Raw genomic sequence first — 19260 nt, forward strand, 5'->3', positions numbered from 1 at the left:
ATTCATGCCAAAGTGTGGCTGAGGAGGTGTCCTCTTTAAGACTGTTACCGGTTTGCAATTTAAGAACTGAATTAGTGGTGAAGCTTGGAAGCTGCTGCAATTGACAAAACAGTGGACTTAAGAATATACTCATAGATATATATAATAATAACAAAGGGTAAAATTAATTAAGAAGTAATCAGTAATTTCACCAAGTAGAATTCGGCATGAAAAAGACCCTTTCATGGTAAGCTTAAGTAATACTTTATAATTAGGGTTCAGCAACGATTTGCTTCACCACATACCGAAGTTTAGAAATAGCAGTCAAAAAATCTTAGCTATTCCACATAGATATATATGTACACATATATTTATACACTCAATCATAAATATATACCTGCATGCATATATCCCTTGGCTATTAGCGTGTCAAGTCCTAGGACCAATTGGGCAAAGTATCTAGTGTCCATGATCTGTATCTGACCAGTCCATTGCATGGCTACTCATTTATGACCAAGTGAACTGGAGCAATGAAAAATGAAGTGTTATGCTCAAGAAAACAATGTGCTACCTAATCTTATTTTTAAATTACCCACAAGGGGCTAAACATAGAGCGGACAAACAAGGACAGACAAAGGGATTAAGTCGATTACATTGACCCCAGTGCATAACTGGTACTTATTTAATCGACCCCAAAAGGATAAAAGGCTAAGTCGACCTCGGTGGAATTTGAACTCAGAACGTAATGGCAAACGAAATACCACTAAGCATTTCGTCTGGCGTGCTAATGTTTCTGCCAGCTTGCCACCTTAGATTGCGCTGCCCAGTCTAAGAATTGAAACCACAATCCTATGATTGTGAGTGCAATACACTAACCACTAGGCTATCTACTTTCACTTTCTGAATAAATGGATAATGAAGTGAATAAATAAATAAATAAACGAAATAAAAATATCGAAAGTCAAGTATAAGTTCTGAAAAAATATTGAATTGAATAAATCCATATTTATGTAAGGTGCAGGCATGAGTGTGTGCCAAAGATGTTCACTTCCCAACCAAATGGTTTTAGGTTCAGTTCTACCGTGTGGTGGTACTTTGGGCTTGCATACCCCGGCATCATTTTGACTCCTCTCCTTTTGACTACCTTCTCCTTGTTTTGACTCACCTTCCATTTTCACTGTTTCTTTTCTTTTTGTTTTTATACACAACAGATTGAGAAACATTATCTTCAGACAACGATGGCGTCCAGAAGGAAGAAAGTTAGCCAACACTTTGAAGATTTAGAACAGTGTTATTTTTCATGCAGGCAGAAGGAATCCAGCCAAGGTGGGACCAGTTTTAATTAATTCTTATTTCTTAATCATTAATCTGGTGTTTGAAACATAAATTAATGTTTCATTTTGATGGCAAGTTTTAATTTAGATCACTTTAATCCCCTTTGTTACCGTAGGAGTGGCTATGTGGTAAGTAGCTTGCTTACCAACCGCATGGTTCTGGGTTCATTCCCACTGCGTGGCACCTTGGGCAAGTGTCTTCTACTATAGCCTCGGGCCAACCGAAGCCTTGTGAGTGGATTTGGTAGACGGAAACTGAAAGAAGCCCGTCGTATATATGTATGTGTGTGTATATGTTTGTGTGTCTGTGTTTGTCCCCTCCAACATCGCTTGACAACTGATGCTGGTATGCTTACATCCCCGTAACTTAGTGGTTCAGCAAAAGAGACCGATAGAATAAGTCCTGGGGTTGATTTGATCGACTAAAGGCGGTGCTCCAGCATGGCCACAGTCAGATGACTGAAACAAGTAAAAGAGTATATTTCTGTAAAAATACACTTTGTTTCAATTAATTTTAACAATAATGAAGAATTTAGTAAAATAACTTTGTTTGGAACATAACATGAAATTTTGAAGAAAGATTTTAATTTAGATTACTTTAAAACACAAGGTTTTAATCATAGAATCAAGGGTAGAATCAGTCAAGCTGGTCTCAAAAGAGTTAATATTTCATTACTTCCCCCACCCCTTGTACTGCCATTGTTATATTTTTGGCTAGATGGCCCCCGTGCCGGTGACACGTAAAAGCACCATCTGTTTCGTGGCCGTTTGCCAGCTCTGTCTGGCCCCCGTGTTGGTGGCACGTAAAGGCACCATCCGTTTGTGTCCGTTGCCAGCCTCGCCTGGCCCCTGTGCCGGTGACACGTAAAAGCACCATCCGTTCGTGGCCGTTTGCCAGCTCTGTCTGGCACCTGTGCGGGTGGCACGTAAAGGCACCCTCCGTTTGTGTCCGTTGCCAGCCTCGCCTGGCCCCCGTGCCGGTGACACGTAAAAGCACCATCCGTTCGTGGCCGTTTGCCAGCTCTGTCTGGCCCCCGTGTTGGTGGCACGTAAAGGCACCATCCGTTTGTGTCCGTTGCCAGCCTCGCCTGGCCCCCGTGCCGGTGACACGTAAAAGCACCATCCGTTCGTGGCCGTTTGCCAGCTCTGTCTGGCACCTGTGCGGGTGGCACGTAAAAAGCACCCACTACACTCACGGAGTGGTTGGCGTTAGGAAGGGCATCCAGCCGTAGAAACACTGCCAGATCTGACTGGGCCTGATGAAGCCTTCCAGCTTCACAGACCCCAGTTGAACCGTCCAACCCATGCTAGCATGGAGAACGGACACTAAATGATGATGATGATGTCTTAATCTTAACTGTACCTTCATTTCTTTCTTTTCTTCCAACTCTTCCGTCTTCTGGATCATGAATCAGACCAAATAGAAAATAATGAGCTGGAGAAGTTTATGGAAAGTCTTTCAAAATTCACAAAATTTACATCATTTCGTCCATTAGCAACGCTAAGTTATGCCAGTGATATATATAATGGTTCTAGTATAGTATCAAGGTGAGTTATCCCTGTTCCGTCTCTCTGTTTCTCATGGAGAGACAGTCTAATCTCTACCGCTTTGTTTTTGGCTAATTTCTCTCTTTAATCTTTTTAAATCAAGATTTTTAAAGGATTTAGTAAAATAACCTTTTTTTGTTATTAAGCCTTTTTTTAACCTACCTGTAACTTTGAAGGTACATTCTAACATATTTTCACCACTGTTCAGTGTGTGTGTACACACATACACTCACTCGTACATATTATGATACATGAAAAAACCACCTTTTTAACCCTTTAGTGTTTAAGCCGGCCATATCTGGCCCAAATATTCTAAATGTTTTACATTCAAACTGGCCATATCTAGCCCCTCACATCTAACCAACATTGACATTCTAAGAATAAACTATCACACCATTGAAACTTCAAAGCCGTAAGATAATGTGTGATTAATTCAAAACAATTTGAGTGAAAAAAGTATTACATTTAACAGAGTAATCTGAACACTAAAGAGTTAAAATATTTTCATAGTTCTGTTTGTGTATATGTCTTCAATTTACATTTTTTTCTTTTTTTTTGTTCCAGTATTGAATTTGATCGTGACAGTGATTATTTTGCAATAGCTGGAGTAACGAAAAAGATAAAGGTATGTTCGATTCACCTAATGGTAAATTATATTTAGCCCTGTTGTGGAGCCACAAGAAGCTGTTTAATTTAAATGCACCCTTGTTGTCTTATAACTGTGTTTGTAATATTCTCTACCCTTATTGCCTTTCAAGACTGTTTAAATTGCACCAACAACTGTGTCTTGGGTATTTTGGAGAATCATCAATCTCGGAGATATCCTATAAAAGATATCTTACCTGTAGTTAAGGCGGCGAGCTGGCAGAAACGTTAGCACACCGGGCGAAATGCTTAGCAGTATTTCGTCTGCCGCTTCGTTCTGAGTTCAAATTCCGCCGAGGTCAACTTTGCCTTTCATCCTTTTGGGGTCGATAAATAAAGTACCAGCTATGCACTGGAGTTGATATAATCGACTTAATCCGTTTGTCTGTCCTTGTTTGTCTTCTCTGTGTTTAGCCCCTTGTGGGTAATAAAGAAATAGATATCTTACCTGTAGTTTATAAATCTGCTTAGCTCACCTAACTCATGGCACCACAAATCGTTTTGAGATATTTTTAAACTTGAGAATTAGTACAACTAGGAACAAGGTTCTTGGTATTTAATTCATTGAAGTGAACAACTGGTAGGATGGCATTTTGGTCAGGAAAAGGTTGCAGAAGAGAAAGAAGCAGTTCTTATGAAGACAGATTTTTTTCATTTGCTCTATTTTTTTCCTTTTTTTTGTTTTTTAATCATAATATACGAGCCTGTAATTTCAAAAGAAATTGTATTTGCATTTTAATTTTTGGCTTAAAAGAATTTTCAAAATCTGAAATGATAAATCAGACCTTTTTAATTCCAGTCTCCTCCTCATCCAAGTTATCTGCCTAGTCTGTGACACAGAGGCTCATTCCTCCATTCTTTAGTTTCCTACAACCTACACCAAAAATATATGAATTTATTTTAAAACAAAAATCTTCTTTTGATCTATTTTACTCTCAGGTCTTTGAATATGAGGCTGTAATAAAAGATGTGGTTGACATACATTACCCAGTCCATGAAATGGTCTGCAATTCCAAGATAAGGTTTGTTCCATTCTGCACCTTTTGATGAGTTGTTTTTGAGAATGAAAATATAGGGTGTTGTCTTTTTTTTTTGTTAACTGATATGGGGTGGATTTTCTCATAAGAAAAGGTATCGATTGGTAAAACATGCCTGGTCAGGGGGAAAATATCACCTTACTTGGAAACAGATAAAGGTTGGTAACAGGAAGGGCACTCAACCATAGACAGATCTAGCAGTGGCAGGTGAAAATCATTGCAGCAGTAGCAAGAGAGTATGCTTGATACACATTTCTGCGTTGTTGGGAATTGTCAATAGTATTTACTCAATGCTCACAACATTCTCACCTGTTGCTGTTGTATGGTTTCATCTGCTTCCAATATATATATATATTGTTTTTAAATACAGCATGTCCATAAAAGATAGTATTTCAGAACAAATGCTACAGTTAATTTGACTTTCATGATACTTTTAAATTAAATATGATGCCAGATGGCTATTTTAATCTGATGTTGCTTTCATTATTCTTTTAGTCATTTGACTGCGGCCTTGCTGGAGCACTGCCTTTAGTCGAACAAATCGACCCCAGGACTTATTCTTTGTTAGCCTAGTACTTATTCTATTAATCTCTTTTGCCGAACCGCTAAGTTACGGGGATGTAAACACACCAGCATCAGTTGTCAAGCGATGTTGAGGACACACACACACACACGACGGGCTTCTTTCAGTTTCTGTCCACCAAATCCACTCACAAGGCTTTGGTCGGCCCGAGGCTATAGTAGAAGACGCTTGCCCAAGGTGCCATGCAGTGGGACTGAACCCAGAACCATGTGGCTGGTAAGCAAGCTACTTACCACACAGCCATTCCTACACTTTGTGTATAATGTGATATAAACCTGTGTTGGTGGCACATAAAAAAGCACCATCTGAGCGTGGCCGTTCGCCAGCCTCGCCTGGCACCTGTGTCGGTGGCACATAAAATCACCCACTACACTCTCGGAGTGGTTGGTGTTAGGAAGGGCATCCAGCTGTAGAAACACTGCTGGATCTGACTGGCCTGGTGCAGCTTTCGGGCTTCCCAGACCCCAGTTGAACCGTCCAACCCATGCTAGCATGGAAAGCGGACGTTAAACGATGATGATGATGATGATGTCTTTGAACTGCTAATGTTATCCTTTGTGTGTGCACTTTACCTTTGTTCAACTGGCAGTTAAACGGCAAATTTGGACAACTGACCTATTCATTGAAGCTATGTTGTGTAGTCATGTTTTCAGTACCAGAGATTTTAATGATCAATCATCCACACAATGGATTTATATGTTACTTCTCCACATTGAGAGGTCACTGCTCTGGTACAACAAATATATGGCTAGAACGTCACCGACTGATTTTTCAAGCCAGGCTAACTGGTAAGAGACCTTGGAGTAGACCAAGAATAAGATGGTTGGATAGGAGTGGCTGTGTGGTAAGTAGCTTGCTAACCAACCACATGGTTGCAGGTTCAGTCCCACTGCGTGGCATCTTGGGCAAGTGTCTTCTGCTATAGCCCCGGGACGACCAATGCCTTGTGAGTGGATTTGGTAGATGGAAACTGAAAGAAGCCTGTCGTATATATGTATTTATATATATGTATGTGTGTGTATATGTTTGTGTGTCTGTGTTTGTCCGTCTAGCATTGCTTGACAACCGATGCTGGTGTGTTTACGTCCCCGTCAGCGGTTCGGCAAAAGAGACCGATAGAATAAGTACTGGGCTTACAAAGAATAAGTCCCGGGGTCGATTTGCTCGACTAAAGGCGGTGCTCCAGCATGGCCACAGTCAAATGACTGAAACAACTAAAAAAAAAAAGAGTCTTAGTCAATCACACATGGGAATCAAGCAGGAAAGTGGAATGACGGTTGGTTCTGATAGGACCCTATGGAGGAGGTGTCTAAGGGCAATATCAGGATGATCCACTCGGGATTAGTGGGTGGAGAAGATGAATGGATAGACATTGTTTCTTTTGCATTGCTTGTTTGGATAAGCTGTTATTTTCGTTATTTAACTCTGTTGTAGCTGTGTTACCTGGAGTTCCTATCACAAAAGTATGTTGGCCAGTTCTGATTACGAAGGTACCGTTACGCTTTGGGATGCTTTCCATGGAACCAAAACCAGGGTTTTCCAGGTAAGAACCTAACTAATCTGTACTAATTCTCAAGAAAAAAAAATTCTTTTTCCATATCCCATTGTGGGTCTGAATTTTAAAAAGAATCAATTAGTCTGGAGTGTAGGCAGTGCCTATGACAATTTACAGGGCCTCCAAGATGGGAAAGGAGGTATTCTGTCCTCAAATTGGAAACCTGGCCTGAATGTTTACTGCAGGGTTGACTCTGTTAAAGGCACCCAAGGTGCCAGATTGTGGTGTTAAACTGGGTGACAGATTTACTTTATTACCACCCATGTAGGCCACAGTGGGATTTGAACCCAGAATGTAAATAGCCAGAACAAATACCAGAAGACATTTAGTTCAACATTCTTATAGTTCTGTCAATCCACCACCTTAGATTAGTCCTTTTTTTATTGATCTGAAAGGGATGAAAGACAAAGCTGGCCTTGATGTGATTTGAACTCAGAGTACAGTCAGAACAACTGCTGCAAAAGCAATATGTCCAGTGCTGTAGCAATCCTGTCAATTCATCACCATTGCCACCATGACTCTCCATTGCCACCATGACTCTCCATTGCCACCATGACTCTCCATTGCCACCATGACTCTCCATTGCCACCATGACTCTCCGTTGCCACCATGACTCCCGTTGCCACCATGACTCCCCGTTGCCACCATGACTCTCCATTGCCACCATGACTCTCCATTGCCACCATGACTCTCCATTGCCACCATGACTCTCCATTGCCACCATGACTCTCCATTGCCACCATGACTCTCCGTTGCCACCATGACTCTCCGTTGCCACCATGGCTCTCCGTTGCCACCATGACTCTCCGTTGCCACCATGACTCCGTTGCCACCATGACTCTCCGTTGCCACCATAACTCTCCGTTGCCACCATGACTCTCCGTTGCCACCATGACTCTCCGTTGCCACCATGACTCTCCATTGCCACCATGACTCTCCATTGCCACCATGACTCTCCATTGCCACCATGACTCTCCATTGCCACCATGACTCCCCATTGCCACCATGACTCCCCATTGCCACCATGACTCCCCATTGCCACCATGACTCCCCATTGCCACCATGACTCCCCATTGCCACCATGACTCCCCATTTCCACCATGACTCCCATTGCCACCATGACCCCCCCCCTTTTTGTCTGTAGGTGACGTCTGACCACTGCCTAGATATTGGTTCTCTACCTTTCTTCTCTGTATCTCTGTGATTATGTAAAAAATGTCTAATTGCCGATTTATTCATTTGTCTCTCAATTCTGTCTCCTTTCTCTCCAAAGGAACATGAGAAAAGGTGCTGGAGTGTGGATTTTAACCGGATGGACCCCAAACTGTTAGCGTCAGGTTCAGATGATTCAAAAGGTAAGATTGCCTGTCTTTGATGTATGGATGTAAGCCACCACATCTATCTTTCATAAACACACTGATGTACCCCTAAATGTATCATTAATGTTCCAATGTACCCCTATCTTATTTTACAATAAATTTGCAGTTTCTCATGTCACCCTTCTCACTGTTTTCTATATTCCTATTAACAACATCCTCTCTGAAGACACCTGTCAGAGGATGCAATTTACCTGAGCAGGATGCTGTTGATTCTTTTTCCTTTGCTAAATAGCAGTAGCATTCTTCCCTTTCCTGGGAGTGCCACATTAAAGTGGCAACAAGCCATTACTTCATATATATATATATATATATATATATATATGTATGAGTGACTGTGTGGTAAGTAGCTTGCTTATGAACCACATGGTTCCGGGTTCAGTCCCACTGTGTGACACCTTGGGCAAGTGTCTTCTACTATAGCTTTGGGCTGACTATAGCCTTGTGAGTGGATTTGGTAGACGGAAACTGAAAGAAGACCGTCATATATATGTATGTGTATATGTTTGTGTTTCTGTGTTTGTCCCCAACATCGCTTGACAACCAATGCTGGTGTGTTTACGTCCCCGTAACTTAGCAGTTCGGCAAAAGGGACTGATAGAATAAGTTCTTTGTAAGCCTAGTACTTATTCTATCAGTTTGTCTGTGGATATTCTGCCTTACATTGATAACTTCATCCTTCACCAATATCATCTGTTCCAACACCACCACCCCCACCACCCCCATACTATCATCACTACTACCACCACCACCACAACTGACATCATCATCTCCTCCTCCTCCCCCACCACCACCTATGAACATTACTACACTTCTACATCACATCTGAGACTATATACTTCTAAGATGTCTGCATATGTCTGTAAAACCTCTGTCACTTTCTGTTGTATTTTTCTCTCTCTCTCAGTCCGTCTATGGTCAGTGAATGTAGACCACTCTACGACCTGCCTAGAAACAAAAGCCAATGTTTGCTGTGTGCGTTTCAATCCTGGTAGTCGATTCCACTTGGCATATGGCTCTGCTGGTGAGTATTAACGAACCTTTTGCCCTCACTCTTTTGATCCCAAACCCCTGAGAGACATTGGCTCTGATTCTATGACACAAACTCCATTTTTAAAGTGATTTAAATTAAAACCTTCCATCAGAATTTCATATTGCAGAATTTCATAGGCACAGGAGTGGCTGTGTGGTAAGTAGCTTGCTAACCAACCACATGGTTCCGGGTTCAGTCCCACTGCGTGGCATCTTGGGCAAGTCTCTTCTGCTATAGCCCCGGGTTGACCAATGCCTTGTGAGTGGATTTGGTAGATGGAAACTGAAAGAAGCCTGTCGTATATATGTATATATATATATATATATATGTTTGTGTGTCTGTGTTTGTCCCCCTAGCATTGCTTGACAACCGATGCTGGTGTGTTTATGTCCCCGTCACTTAGCGGTTCGGCAAAAGAGACCGATAGAATAAGTACTGGGCTTACAAAGAATAAGTCCTGGGGTCGAGTTGCTCGATTAAAGGTGGTGCTCCAGCATGGCCACAGTCAAATGACTGAAACAAGTAAAAGAGTAAGAGTATTGTTCCAAACACCAGCTTCATGATGACCGTTATTTTACTAAATTAATTGAAATACAAATTAATTTAAATACAAATTAACTTAAATACAGGCAGTGTATTTCAGTAGAATTAAAGTGATCTAAATTAAAAGTTTCAATCAAAATTTCATGTTTCTGTTCCAAACACTATTTTAACCTTTTTGTAAATCGTGGCCGAAGCCAGTGCCGCCTCGACTGGCTTCCATGCAGGTGGAACATAAAATACACCAATCCGACCGTGGCCGATGCCAGCCTCGCCTGGCTCCAGTGCAGGTGGCACGTAAAAAGCACCCACCACACTTGCGGAGTGGTTGGCGTTAGGAAGGGCATCTAGCTGTAGAAACATTGCCAGATAAGACCGGAGCCTGGTGCAGCCTTCTGGCTTCCCAGATCCCCGGTCGAACCGTCCAACCCATGCTAGCATGGAGAACGGACGTTAAATGATGATGATGATGATTTCTGTTGAGATACTCAGTATTTACTTCAATTAATTTTGAAAATAACAAAGAAATTAGTAAAATATTTTTGTCATTATTAAGCTGTTTGGAACATAAATTAACGCTAAGCTCTGATGGGAGATTTTAATTTGGGACTCTTGGAAAAAAAGTGCTGGTAGCAGTCTCAGGTGGGTTAGAAATAGCAAAAATTATTTTACTGAATTCTTCACTATTTTCAAAATTAATGGAAAGAATGGTAATGTATTTCAACCCCCACATGCCGGTGGCATGTAAAAAACACCATCCGAGCGTGGCTGTTCACCAGCCTCGACTGGCACCTGTGTCGGTGGCACATAAAAAACACCATCCGAGCATGGCCGTTCGCCAGCCTCGACTGGCACCTGTGTTGGTGGCACATAAAAAACACCATCCGAGCGTGGCCGTTCGCCAGCCTCGACTGGCACCTGTGTCGGTGGCACATAAAAAAACACCATCCGAGCATGGCCGTTTGCCAGCCTCGTCTGGCACCTGTGTCGGTGACACATAAAAAAACACCATCTGAGCATGGCCGTTCGCCAGCCTCGACTGGCACCTGTGTCGGTGGCACATAAAAAACACCATCTGAGCGTGGCCGTTCGCCAGCCTCGACTGGCACCTGTGTCGGTGGCACATAAAAAAACACCATCCGAGTGTGGCTGTTTGCCAGCCTCGTCTGGCACCTGTGTCGGTGGCACATAAAAAACACCATCCGAGCATGGCCGTTCGCCAGCCTCAACTGGCACCTGTGTCGGTGGCACATAAAAAAACACCATCCGAGTGTGGCTGTTTGCCAGCCTCGACTGGCACCTGTGTCGGTGGCACATAAAAAAACACCATCCAAGTGTGGCCGTTCGCCAGCCTCGTCTGGCACCTGTGTCGGTGGCACATAAAAAGCACCCACTACACTCACGGAGTGGTTGGCGTTAGGAAGGGCATCCAGCTGTAGAAACACTGCCAGATCAGACTGGGCCTTCTGGCTTCACAGACCCCAGTTGAACCGTCCAACCCATGCTAGCATGGAAAGCGGACGTTAAACGATGATGATGACATGCGTATTTACTCATTCACTCCTCCCTCCCACTCACATTTTCTCACTCACACTCGTTCACTTGCACATAAAAACATGTATATGTTCATTCACGTGTTTGCCAAAACTAATTATTCTTTTGTTTTCTCTTGCTCTTTCTTTAGACCACTGTGTCCACTATTATGATCTCAGGAATACAAAACAAGCATTATCTGTTTTTAGAGGACACAGAAAGGCCGTGTCTTATGCCAAGTTCCTTAATCCCGAAGATTTAGTATCAGCGTAAGTAGATATTTGTTTACTTCCTTAACCCTTAACTTCCTGTATGAATAAATACCACATGGGACTGCATCAGTCAGTCAGTCCTAAAATGCATATCACAGAAATCATACTAACCTTATTTACATTCATTTTGAAGGAAGTAAGAGACTCTTTAATTTAAATAGAAAACTCAAACCCTTTCTATCATTCATTTCTGTCGTATAACAAAATCATTACAATGCTGGACTTTTAACTTAGTTTTCAACAAGACTTTTTTAAGGTTAATATAACTGTAATTGTGATGCTGTTAAACTGTACAATGCATCATCTTGTTTTCTAAGCTAGCATGGGTTGGACGGTTTGACAGGAGCTGCACCAGGCTCCAACACACACACACACACAAGTTTTCTGTAGCACTCACCAATTATCCTCTCCCTCTACAACTATTTGACTGTTCCATGCCAGTGGTAGTAAAATTGTTGTTGTTGTAACAGTAATATGTTGGGGATTGGGTTAGTAGATGTAGAGAACTAATGATGTTTGATTGTGTTTATTTTTAATTGTAGGTCAACAGATAGCCAACTGAAATTGTGGAATGTCAACAAAATTAACTGCCTCCGTACATTTAAGGGACACATCAATGAGAAGAACTTTGTTGGACTTGCTACTGATGGCGACTATGTAGCATGTGGTAAGGATTATTATTGTTATTGATGGTGCCGAGCTGGCAGAATCGTTAGCATGTCGGGCGAAATGCTTAGCGGTATTTCGTCTGCGTTACGTTGTGAGTTCAAATTCCGCCGAGGTCGACTTTGCCTTTCATCCTTTCGGGGTCGATAAATTAAGTACCAGTTACGCACTGGGGTCAATGTAATCGACTTAATACCTATGTCTGTCCTTGTTTGTCCCCTCTGTGTTTAGCCCCTTGTGGGTAGTAAAGAAATAGGTATTTCATCTGCCACTACATTCTGAGTTCAAATTCCACCAAGGTCAACTTTGCCTTTCATTATTAGACAGTGAGCTGGCAGAATTGTTAGCAAGCTGGGCAAAATGGTTAACAGCATTTCGTCCGTCTTTGTTCTGAGTTCAAATTCCAAAATTCTACTGAAGTCGACTGTGCCTTTCATCGTTTTGGGGGTCAATAAAGTACCAGTGAAACACTGGGTTCGATGTGGTAAGTAGCTTGCTTACCAACCACTTGGTCCTGGGTTCAGTCCCACTACGTGGCACCTTGTACAAGTGTCTTCTACTGTAAGCCTTGGGCTGACCAAAGCCTTGAGTGGATTTGGTAGATGGAAACAGAAAGAAGCCCATTGTATATGTATATGTTTTTGTGCCTGTTCCCCCCTCCATCGCTTGACAACCGATGTTGATGTGTTTGCGTCCTTGTAACTTAGCGGTTTGGCAAAAGAGACTGATAGAATAAGTACTAGGCTTATAAAGAATAAGTCCTGGGGTTGATTTGTTTGACTAAAGGTGATGCACCAGCATGGCCGTAGTCAGATGACTAATGCAAACGAGCAAAAGAAATGCAAGTGGAAGAATCCTTTGGAAGAGTACAACCAAGGAAGAAATGAAGGTTGTATCTTAGGATGTAGGGCCTCATGCTAAATCAGGATGCTGGTCCATAGAGAGGAGAATAGATTGTAGTGATTAATGAGTCATTGCTGTGCTGATGAGGATCCATCCAAGCATGGTGAAACAGATTATAAGGCGGCGAGCTGGCAGAATTGTTAGCACACTGGGCGAAATGCTTAGTATTTCGTCTGCCGCTACGTTCTGAGTTCAAATTCCGCCGAGGTCGACTTGGCCTTTTATCCTTTCGGGGTCGATTAAATAAGTACCAGTTATGCACTGGGGTCAATATAATCGACTTAATCCGTTTGTCTGTCCTTGTTTGTCCTCTCTGTGTTTAGCCCCTTGTGGGTAGTAAAGAAATAGGTATTTCGTCTGCCGCTACGTTCTGAGTTCAAATTCCGCCGAGGTCGACTTGGCCTTTTATCCTTTCAGGGTCGATTAAATAAGTACCAGTTATGCACTGGAGTCGATATAATCGACTTAATCCGTTTTGTCTGTCCTTGTTTGTCCTCTCCGTGTTTAGCCCCTTGTGGGTAGTAAAGAAATAGGTAAAACAGATTGTAAAATGATGTTTTTGGTGGGTGGAACCATGAGGTCAGATTTGAACTTGCAACCCTTTTCCATTTCAGGTAGTGAAAACAACGCTCTGTATATATATTATAAAGGACTCTCCAAACAGTTGATGACCTACAAATTTGATACTGTCCGAAGTGTACTGGTCAGTTTAACTTTTATTTTTTATCTCTGTCATTGCTGTTTCGTATCCTTTGTATCGATTTTTATATTTTTGTTAAAGTATTTGATAAACAATTTTTTTTTGCTTACTTCCAGTTTTGGTAGTTGGGTTGTTGCCCTTGGCTATGTTTTTACCTTTATCAGGGCTAGTTAACTGTATTTATTTGTGTATAAGTTGCACCCCTAATTTGGTGTTAAATCTTAATACAAAATTGACAATTATTTTATACCCGATCCTACTCTTCTTCTTCCTACCTGTAGTCTGTACTTTAACCCTTTCGTTACCAACCCGGCTGAAACCGGCCTCTGGCTCTGAGTGCAAATGTCTTATTTTCATAAGTTTTGAATTAAAATCTTCCACCATACCTTAGTCATAGTTTATGTTCCTAACACTAGCTTAATGATAACAAAGTTATTTTACTAAAGTATTTGTTATATTTAAAGTAATTGAAAGAAACACAGATCATCTCAAAATAAATATGGTAATGAAAGGGTTAAAACAATATTCATAACACACACACACACACACAGAGCTTAGTATAGAAGACCAAGAAACCCATCCATTGTAGAAACTCATTTCAGAGTTGATTCTTATTTCACTGATTTTTTTTTATTTATTTCAGGAGAAAGATAAAAAGGAAGACGATGCCAATGAGTTTGTCAGTGCTGTAACTTGGAGACCAGTAAGTGTATTGTCCACTGTCTCCCCTTGCCCGCCACCTCCCCAAATCCTCTGCCTCCCCTCGTCCTACCACCCCTCCCCCCATTCGCCACCCCCCCTACACTAGGATTGGTTAGTGAGTTTCTAAGCAGTCGCTCTTGGACTCTCTGTATGATAAGGGGGACCAGCAGTGATTGTACAACTTGGGCAAAACAAATATCACAATAGTAATAATAATAATAATTGTGTACAGTGCTCAGGTGCACTACAACTCATCTAAAGTGTATATATAATCAGGTGTAGTTTCGGCAGATTTCGGAAAGCATGAGGGCTTTAAAGGATGCAATGTCATGGCAGTCAACAACTGACGCAGGCAGTTTATTCCATGCTTCAGCAACTCTGAGCGTGAAAAAATGTTTCCGAAAGTCATGGGAGCTGTGTTGTTTTCTGACTTTGTAGGCATGTCCACGTGTGTTAGACACATGGAGATCAATGTGGGGTCTTTTTGTTTTGTTTGAAAGGATTAGTTTATGGGGGTTTTTTTTTCCTGTTGATGTTTATATATCAACCATCTTCCTGTTCATATCTTTAAATATGAACTAATTTCTACTTGCCAACAGATATCTAAATTCTTCCTTGACCATTTCAAGCTCTCTCCATACATCCATGATTTCTGACAGATGCAAAGGCAATGACTTTTATCCATCTCACACACGTGTACATGTGTATGTATTTGAGTGTGTGCATGTGTGTGTGTCTATATATATTGGGATCAGCCCCACTGCATGACATCTTGGGCAAGTGTCCTTTACTATAGCCTCTGGCTGACTAAAGCCTTTTGAGTGGAGTTAGATGGAAACTGTGTGGAAGCCCATCGTGTGTGTATGTGTATATATATATATATATGTGTGTGTTTCATATCTACCCTGATCTGACTCATTTCTTGTAGAAATATGTGTGTGTGTGTATATATACATATATATATAGCCATACACTCACCTGTGTGTGTGTGTGTGTATGTATATATATATATATATATATACACACACACACACACACATATATATATATCATCATCCTTTAATGTCTGTTATCCATACTGGCATGGGTTAAACAGTTTGAGCAGAGCTGGCAAGCCAGAGAGTTGTACCAAGTTCAAGTCTCATTTGGCTTGGTTTCTATCGCTGGATGCCCTTCTTAATCCCACAATGCCTTTCCTAATCACACACACACACACACACACGTATGTGTGTTTGTGTCTCAGCAGCATGTGATGGCTGTGAAGGACTATTATTTTCATACCAGTGATGCTATTCACTTCTAGTTTTCCATGAAAAACGTGTCTAGCTACGGGGAAATATTACCTTACCTGAAAACAGGAGAAGGGTGGCACTAGGAAGGGCATCCATCCAGTCATAGAAAAACTTCAACAAATTCCTTCTGATAGGCGCAGGAGTGGCTGTGTGGTAAGTAGCTTGCTAACTAACCACATGGTTCCGGGTTCAGTCCCACTGCATGGCATCTTGGGCAAAGTGTCACAATGTCTTGTGAGTGGATTTGGTAGACGGAAACTGAAAGAAGCTTTTCGTATATATGTATATATATATGTATGTATGTGTTTGTGTGTCTGTGTTTGTCCCCCTAGCATTGCTTGACAACCGATTGCTGGTGAGTTTACATCCCCATCACTTAGCAGTTCGGCAAAAGAGACCGATAGAATGAGTACTGGGCTTACAAAGAATAAGTCCCGGGGTTGATTTGCTTGACTAAAGGCGGTGCTCCAGCATGGCTGCAGTAAAATGACTGAAACAAGTAAAAGAGTAAAGCGTATACGTGCAAGCAATGGAAAAGCTGACATTAGAATGATGATGATGATTGTGTGTGCATGTGTGTGTGTGTCTGGAGCTCTGGAGATCCAATGTATTTCCTCTCTCTCCCCTCCACTGAATGTCAGATTCCCTGTGGTTTCCCTTCCCTGGGGTTCATTGATATTTTTGTATTTGTTGATTCTGACGGGTTTTTCTGCTTCTCTTTTACAGGGCTCTAATGTTCTTGTTGCTGCTAACAGCCAGGGTACCATAAAGGTGAGTTATGTATTGTGAAAGCTTGTATGAGTTCATCTATACGTAAATATGTGTAAGCTTTCTGTGTGTGCGTGTGTGCATGAATGTGTGTTAGCTTGTTAGCTTGTGTGTATATATGTGTTTCTTTATTACCCACAAGGGGCTAAACATAGAGGGGACAAACAAGGACAGACAAATGAATTAAGTCGATTATATCGACCCCAGTGCGTAACTGGTACTTATTTAATCGACCCCGAAAGGATGAAAGGCAAAGTCGACCTCGGCAGAATTTGAACTCAGAACGTAACGGCAGACGAAATACCTATGTCTTTACTACCCACAAGGGGCTACACACAGAGGGGACAAACAAGGACAGACAAATGGATTAAGTCGATTATATCGAACCCAGTGCATAACTGGTACTTAATTTGTCGACCCCGAAAGGATGAAAGGCAAAGTCGACCTCGGCGGAATTTGAACTCAGAACGTAACGGCAGACGAAATACCTATTTCTTTACTACCCACAAGGGGCTAAACATAGAGGGGACAAACAAGGACAGAGAAAGGGATTAAGTCGATTATATCGAACCCAGTGCGTAACTGGTACTTAATTTGTCGACCTCGGCGGAATTTGAACTCAGAACGTAACGGCAGATGAAATATGGCTACGCATTTCGCCCGGCGTGCTAACGTTTCTGCCAGGTCACTGCCTTTGTGTGTGTGTGTGTATGAGCTTTCGTATGTATAGTGTGTGTGTGTGTGTGTATACATGCATTCATGTATGTGTCTGTGTGTGCATGCTTGTGTGCATTTGTATGAAGTATGAATGTGTTAACTTTTGTGTGAGTGTGCATGAGTGTGTGTGTGTTTGAGTCTGTGTATGTGCGTATGTATGTATGTATGAGAGCTAGTTTGCATGTATATGTGAGCTTCTGTTCATGTGAGTTTGCGTGTGTGTGTGTGTTTGTGTGAACACACATTGTTTCATATTAAGTTACCGCCTATTGTCTAATGTGTCTGATTTGTTTTCTCTGTTGCAGGTTCTGGAATTGGTGTGACCTTTTGGTACATTGATCTTAATAGCTCCAAGACATTTCTGCCACCTGTACCATTTTACCGTGACAAACTATTTGTCTGGAATCTTTCATGTTCACTGCCAAACAAACCATCTCAACATCTTTTTGGTTACGTTTCACATCTACCCTGATCTGACTCATTTCATGTAGAAATATGTATATATGTATATATGTATATATATGTATATATGTATATATATATATGTGTATATATATGTGTATATGTATATATATATGTATATATATGTGTATATGTATATATATATGTATATATATGTGTATATGTATATATATATGTATATATATATGTATATATATGTGTATATGTATATATATATGTATATATATATATATATATATGCGTATGTGTATATGTATATATATATATGCGTATGTGTATATGTATATATATATATATATGTGTATATGTATATATGTATACATGTGTATATGTATATATGTGTATATGTATACATGTGTATATGTATATATGTATACATGTGTATATGTCTATATGTATATATATACATATGTGTATATGTATGTATGTATATATGTGTGTATATAGGCATACACTCACATGTGTGTGTGTATATACACATATATATATATATATACACACATAGACATACACACACATGTATGTGTGTGTGTATATATATATATATTATATATTATATACGTGTGTGAGCATGTATATATATATGTGTAGGTATGTTCTTTGATCAAGGGCATCCCTTTATTTGACACAGCTACTCATTCTCATCTGGTCGGTCAGCTAACTGATCCGTTGACCAATCAACAATGACTGGCCATAGCAACCAACAGTCCAGCTGTTTACTAAGGAGGACAAATATACACATTGATTCTTGGACAACTTTGGACAACATTCTACCTTCCTGCTGATAACATTTTGCTTACTGTTGGCAAAACATATTTCATAACCCGCCCCCCTCAAACTTGAAATATCAAGAACCCCCCCCCCCAATAATATACACACACACAACCCCAACACACACACACACACACACACACACACACACACACACCCAACACATACACATATATGTACACATACATACACACATACGTACACACATACATACACACACATGTATATACACACATGCATATACACACATGCATATACACACATGTATACACACATGTATATACACATGTATATACACACATGCATATACACACATGCATATACACACATGCATATACACACATGCATATACACACATGCATATACACACATGCATATACACACACGTATACACACACGTATATACACATGTATATACACACATGCATATACACACATGCATATACACACATGCATATACACACATGCGTATATACACATGTATATACACACATGCATATACACACATGTATATACACATGTATATACACACATATATATACACACCCATATATATACATGCATACACATACATATATGTATATACACACATATGCACACAAATATATACATACATACATAAATATATATGTATATACATACATACACACACACATACATACACACACATACACCCACATACAGGCACATTCTTGCATATAAATACATACATACACTATATTCACTCACACATACACTTTATACATACATGTATATACACAGTGTGTATGAAGACATTTACCCTGCTTTGTCCCCCTCCCCTCCTCGCAGCATAGGAACTGTAAAACATTTTCTTTCTTTACTA

At 40.8% G+C, this 19260-nt stretch overlaps 1 protein-coding gene across 2 annotated transcripts in view; it reads left to right on the forward strand.

The window, feature by feature from the left end:
• LOC115222910 (E3 ubiquitin-protein ligase COP1-like) overlaps positions 1–17708 on the forward strand; it is a 36515-nt gene extending 18807 nt beyond the window's left edge. For both annotated transcript variants that reach the window (XM_029793298.2, XM_029793296.2), the window contains exons 11-23: positions 1191–1305; positions 2729–2861; positions 3426–3486; positions 4446–4528; positions 6561–6669; positions 7955–8036; positions 8965–9081; positions 11315–11432; positions 11978–12102; positions 13619–13707; positions 14348–14407; positions 16425–16469; positions 17489–17708. In XM_029793298.2, the coding sequence (XP_029649158.1) occupies positions 1191–1305; positions 2729–2861; positions 3426–3486; positions 4446–4528; positions 6561–6669; positions 7955–8036; positions 8965–9081; positions 11315–11432; positions 11978–12102; positions 13619–13707; positions 14348–14407; positions 16425–16469; positions 17489–17506 (1155 nt within the window). In that variant the 3' untranslated portion in view covers positions 17507–17708. The remainder of the gene's footprint in view (positions 1–1190; positions 1306–2728; positions 2862–3425; positions 3487–4445; positions 4529–6560; positions 6670–7954; positions 8037–8964; positions 9082–11314; positions 11433–11977; positions 12103–13618; positions 13708–14347; positions 14408–16424; positions 16470–17488) is intronic.
• The last annotated feature ends 1552 nt before the right edge of the window (positions 17709–19260 follow it).

Source organism: Octopus sinensis, linkage group LG21 (genome assembly GCF_006345805.1).
Source record: "Octopus sinensis linkage group LG21, ASM634580v1, whole genome shotgun sequence".
Taxonomy (NCBI): Eukaryota; Metazoa; Mollusca; class Cephalopoda; order Octopoda; family Octopodidae; genus Octopus; species Octopus sinensis.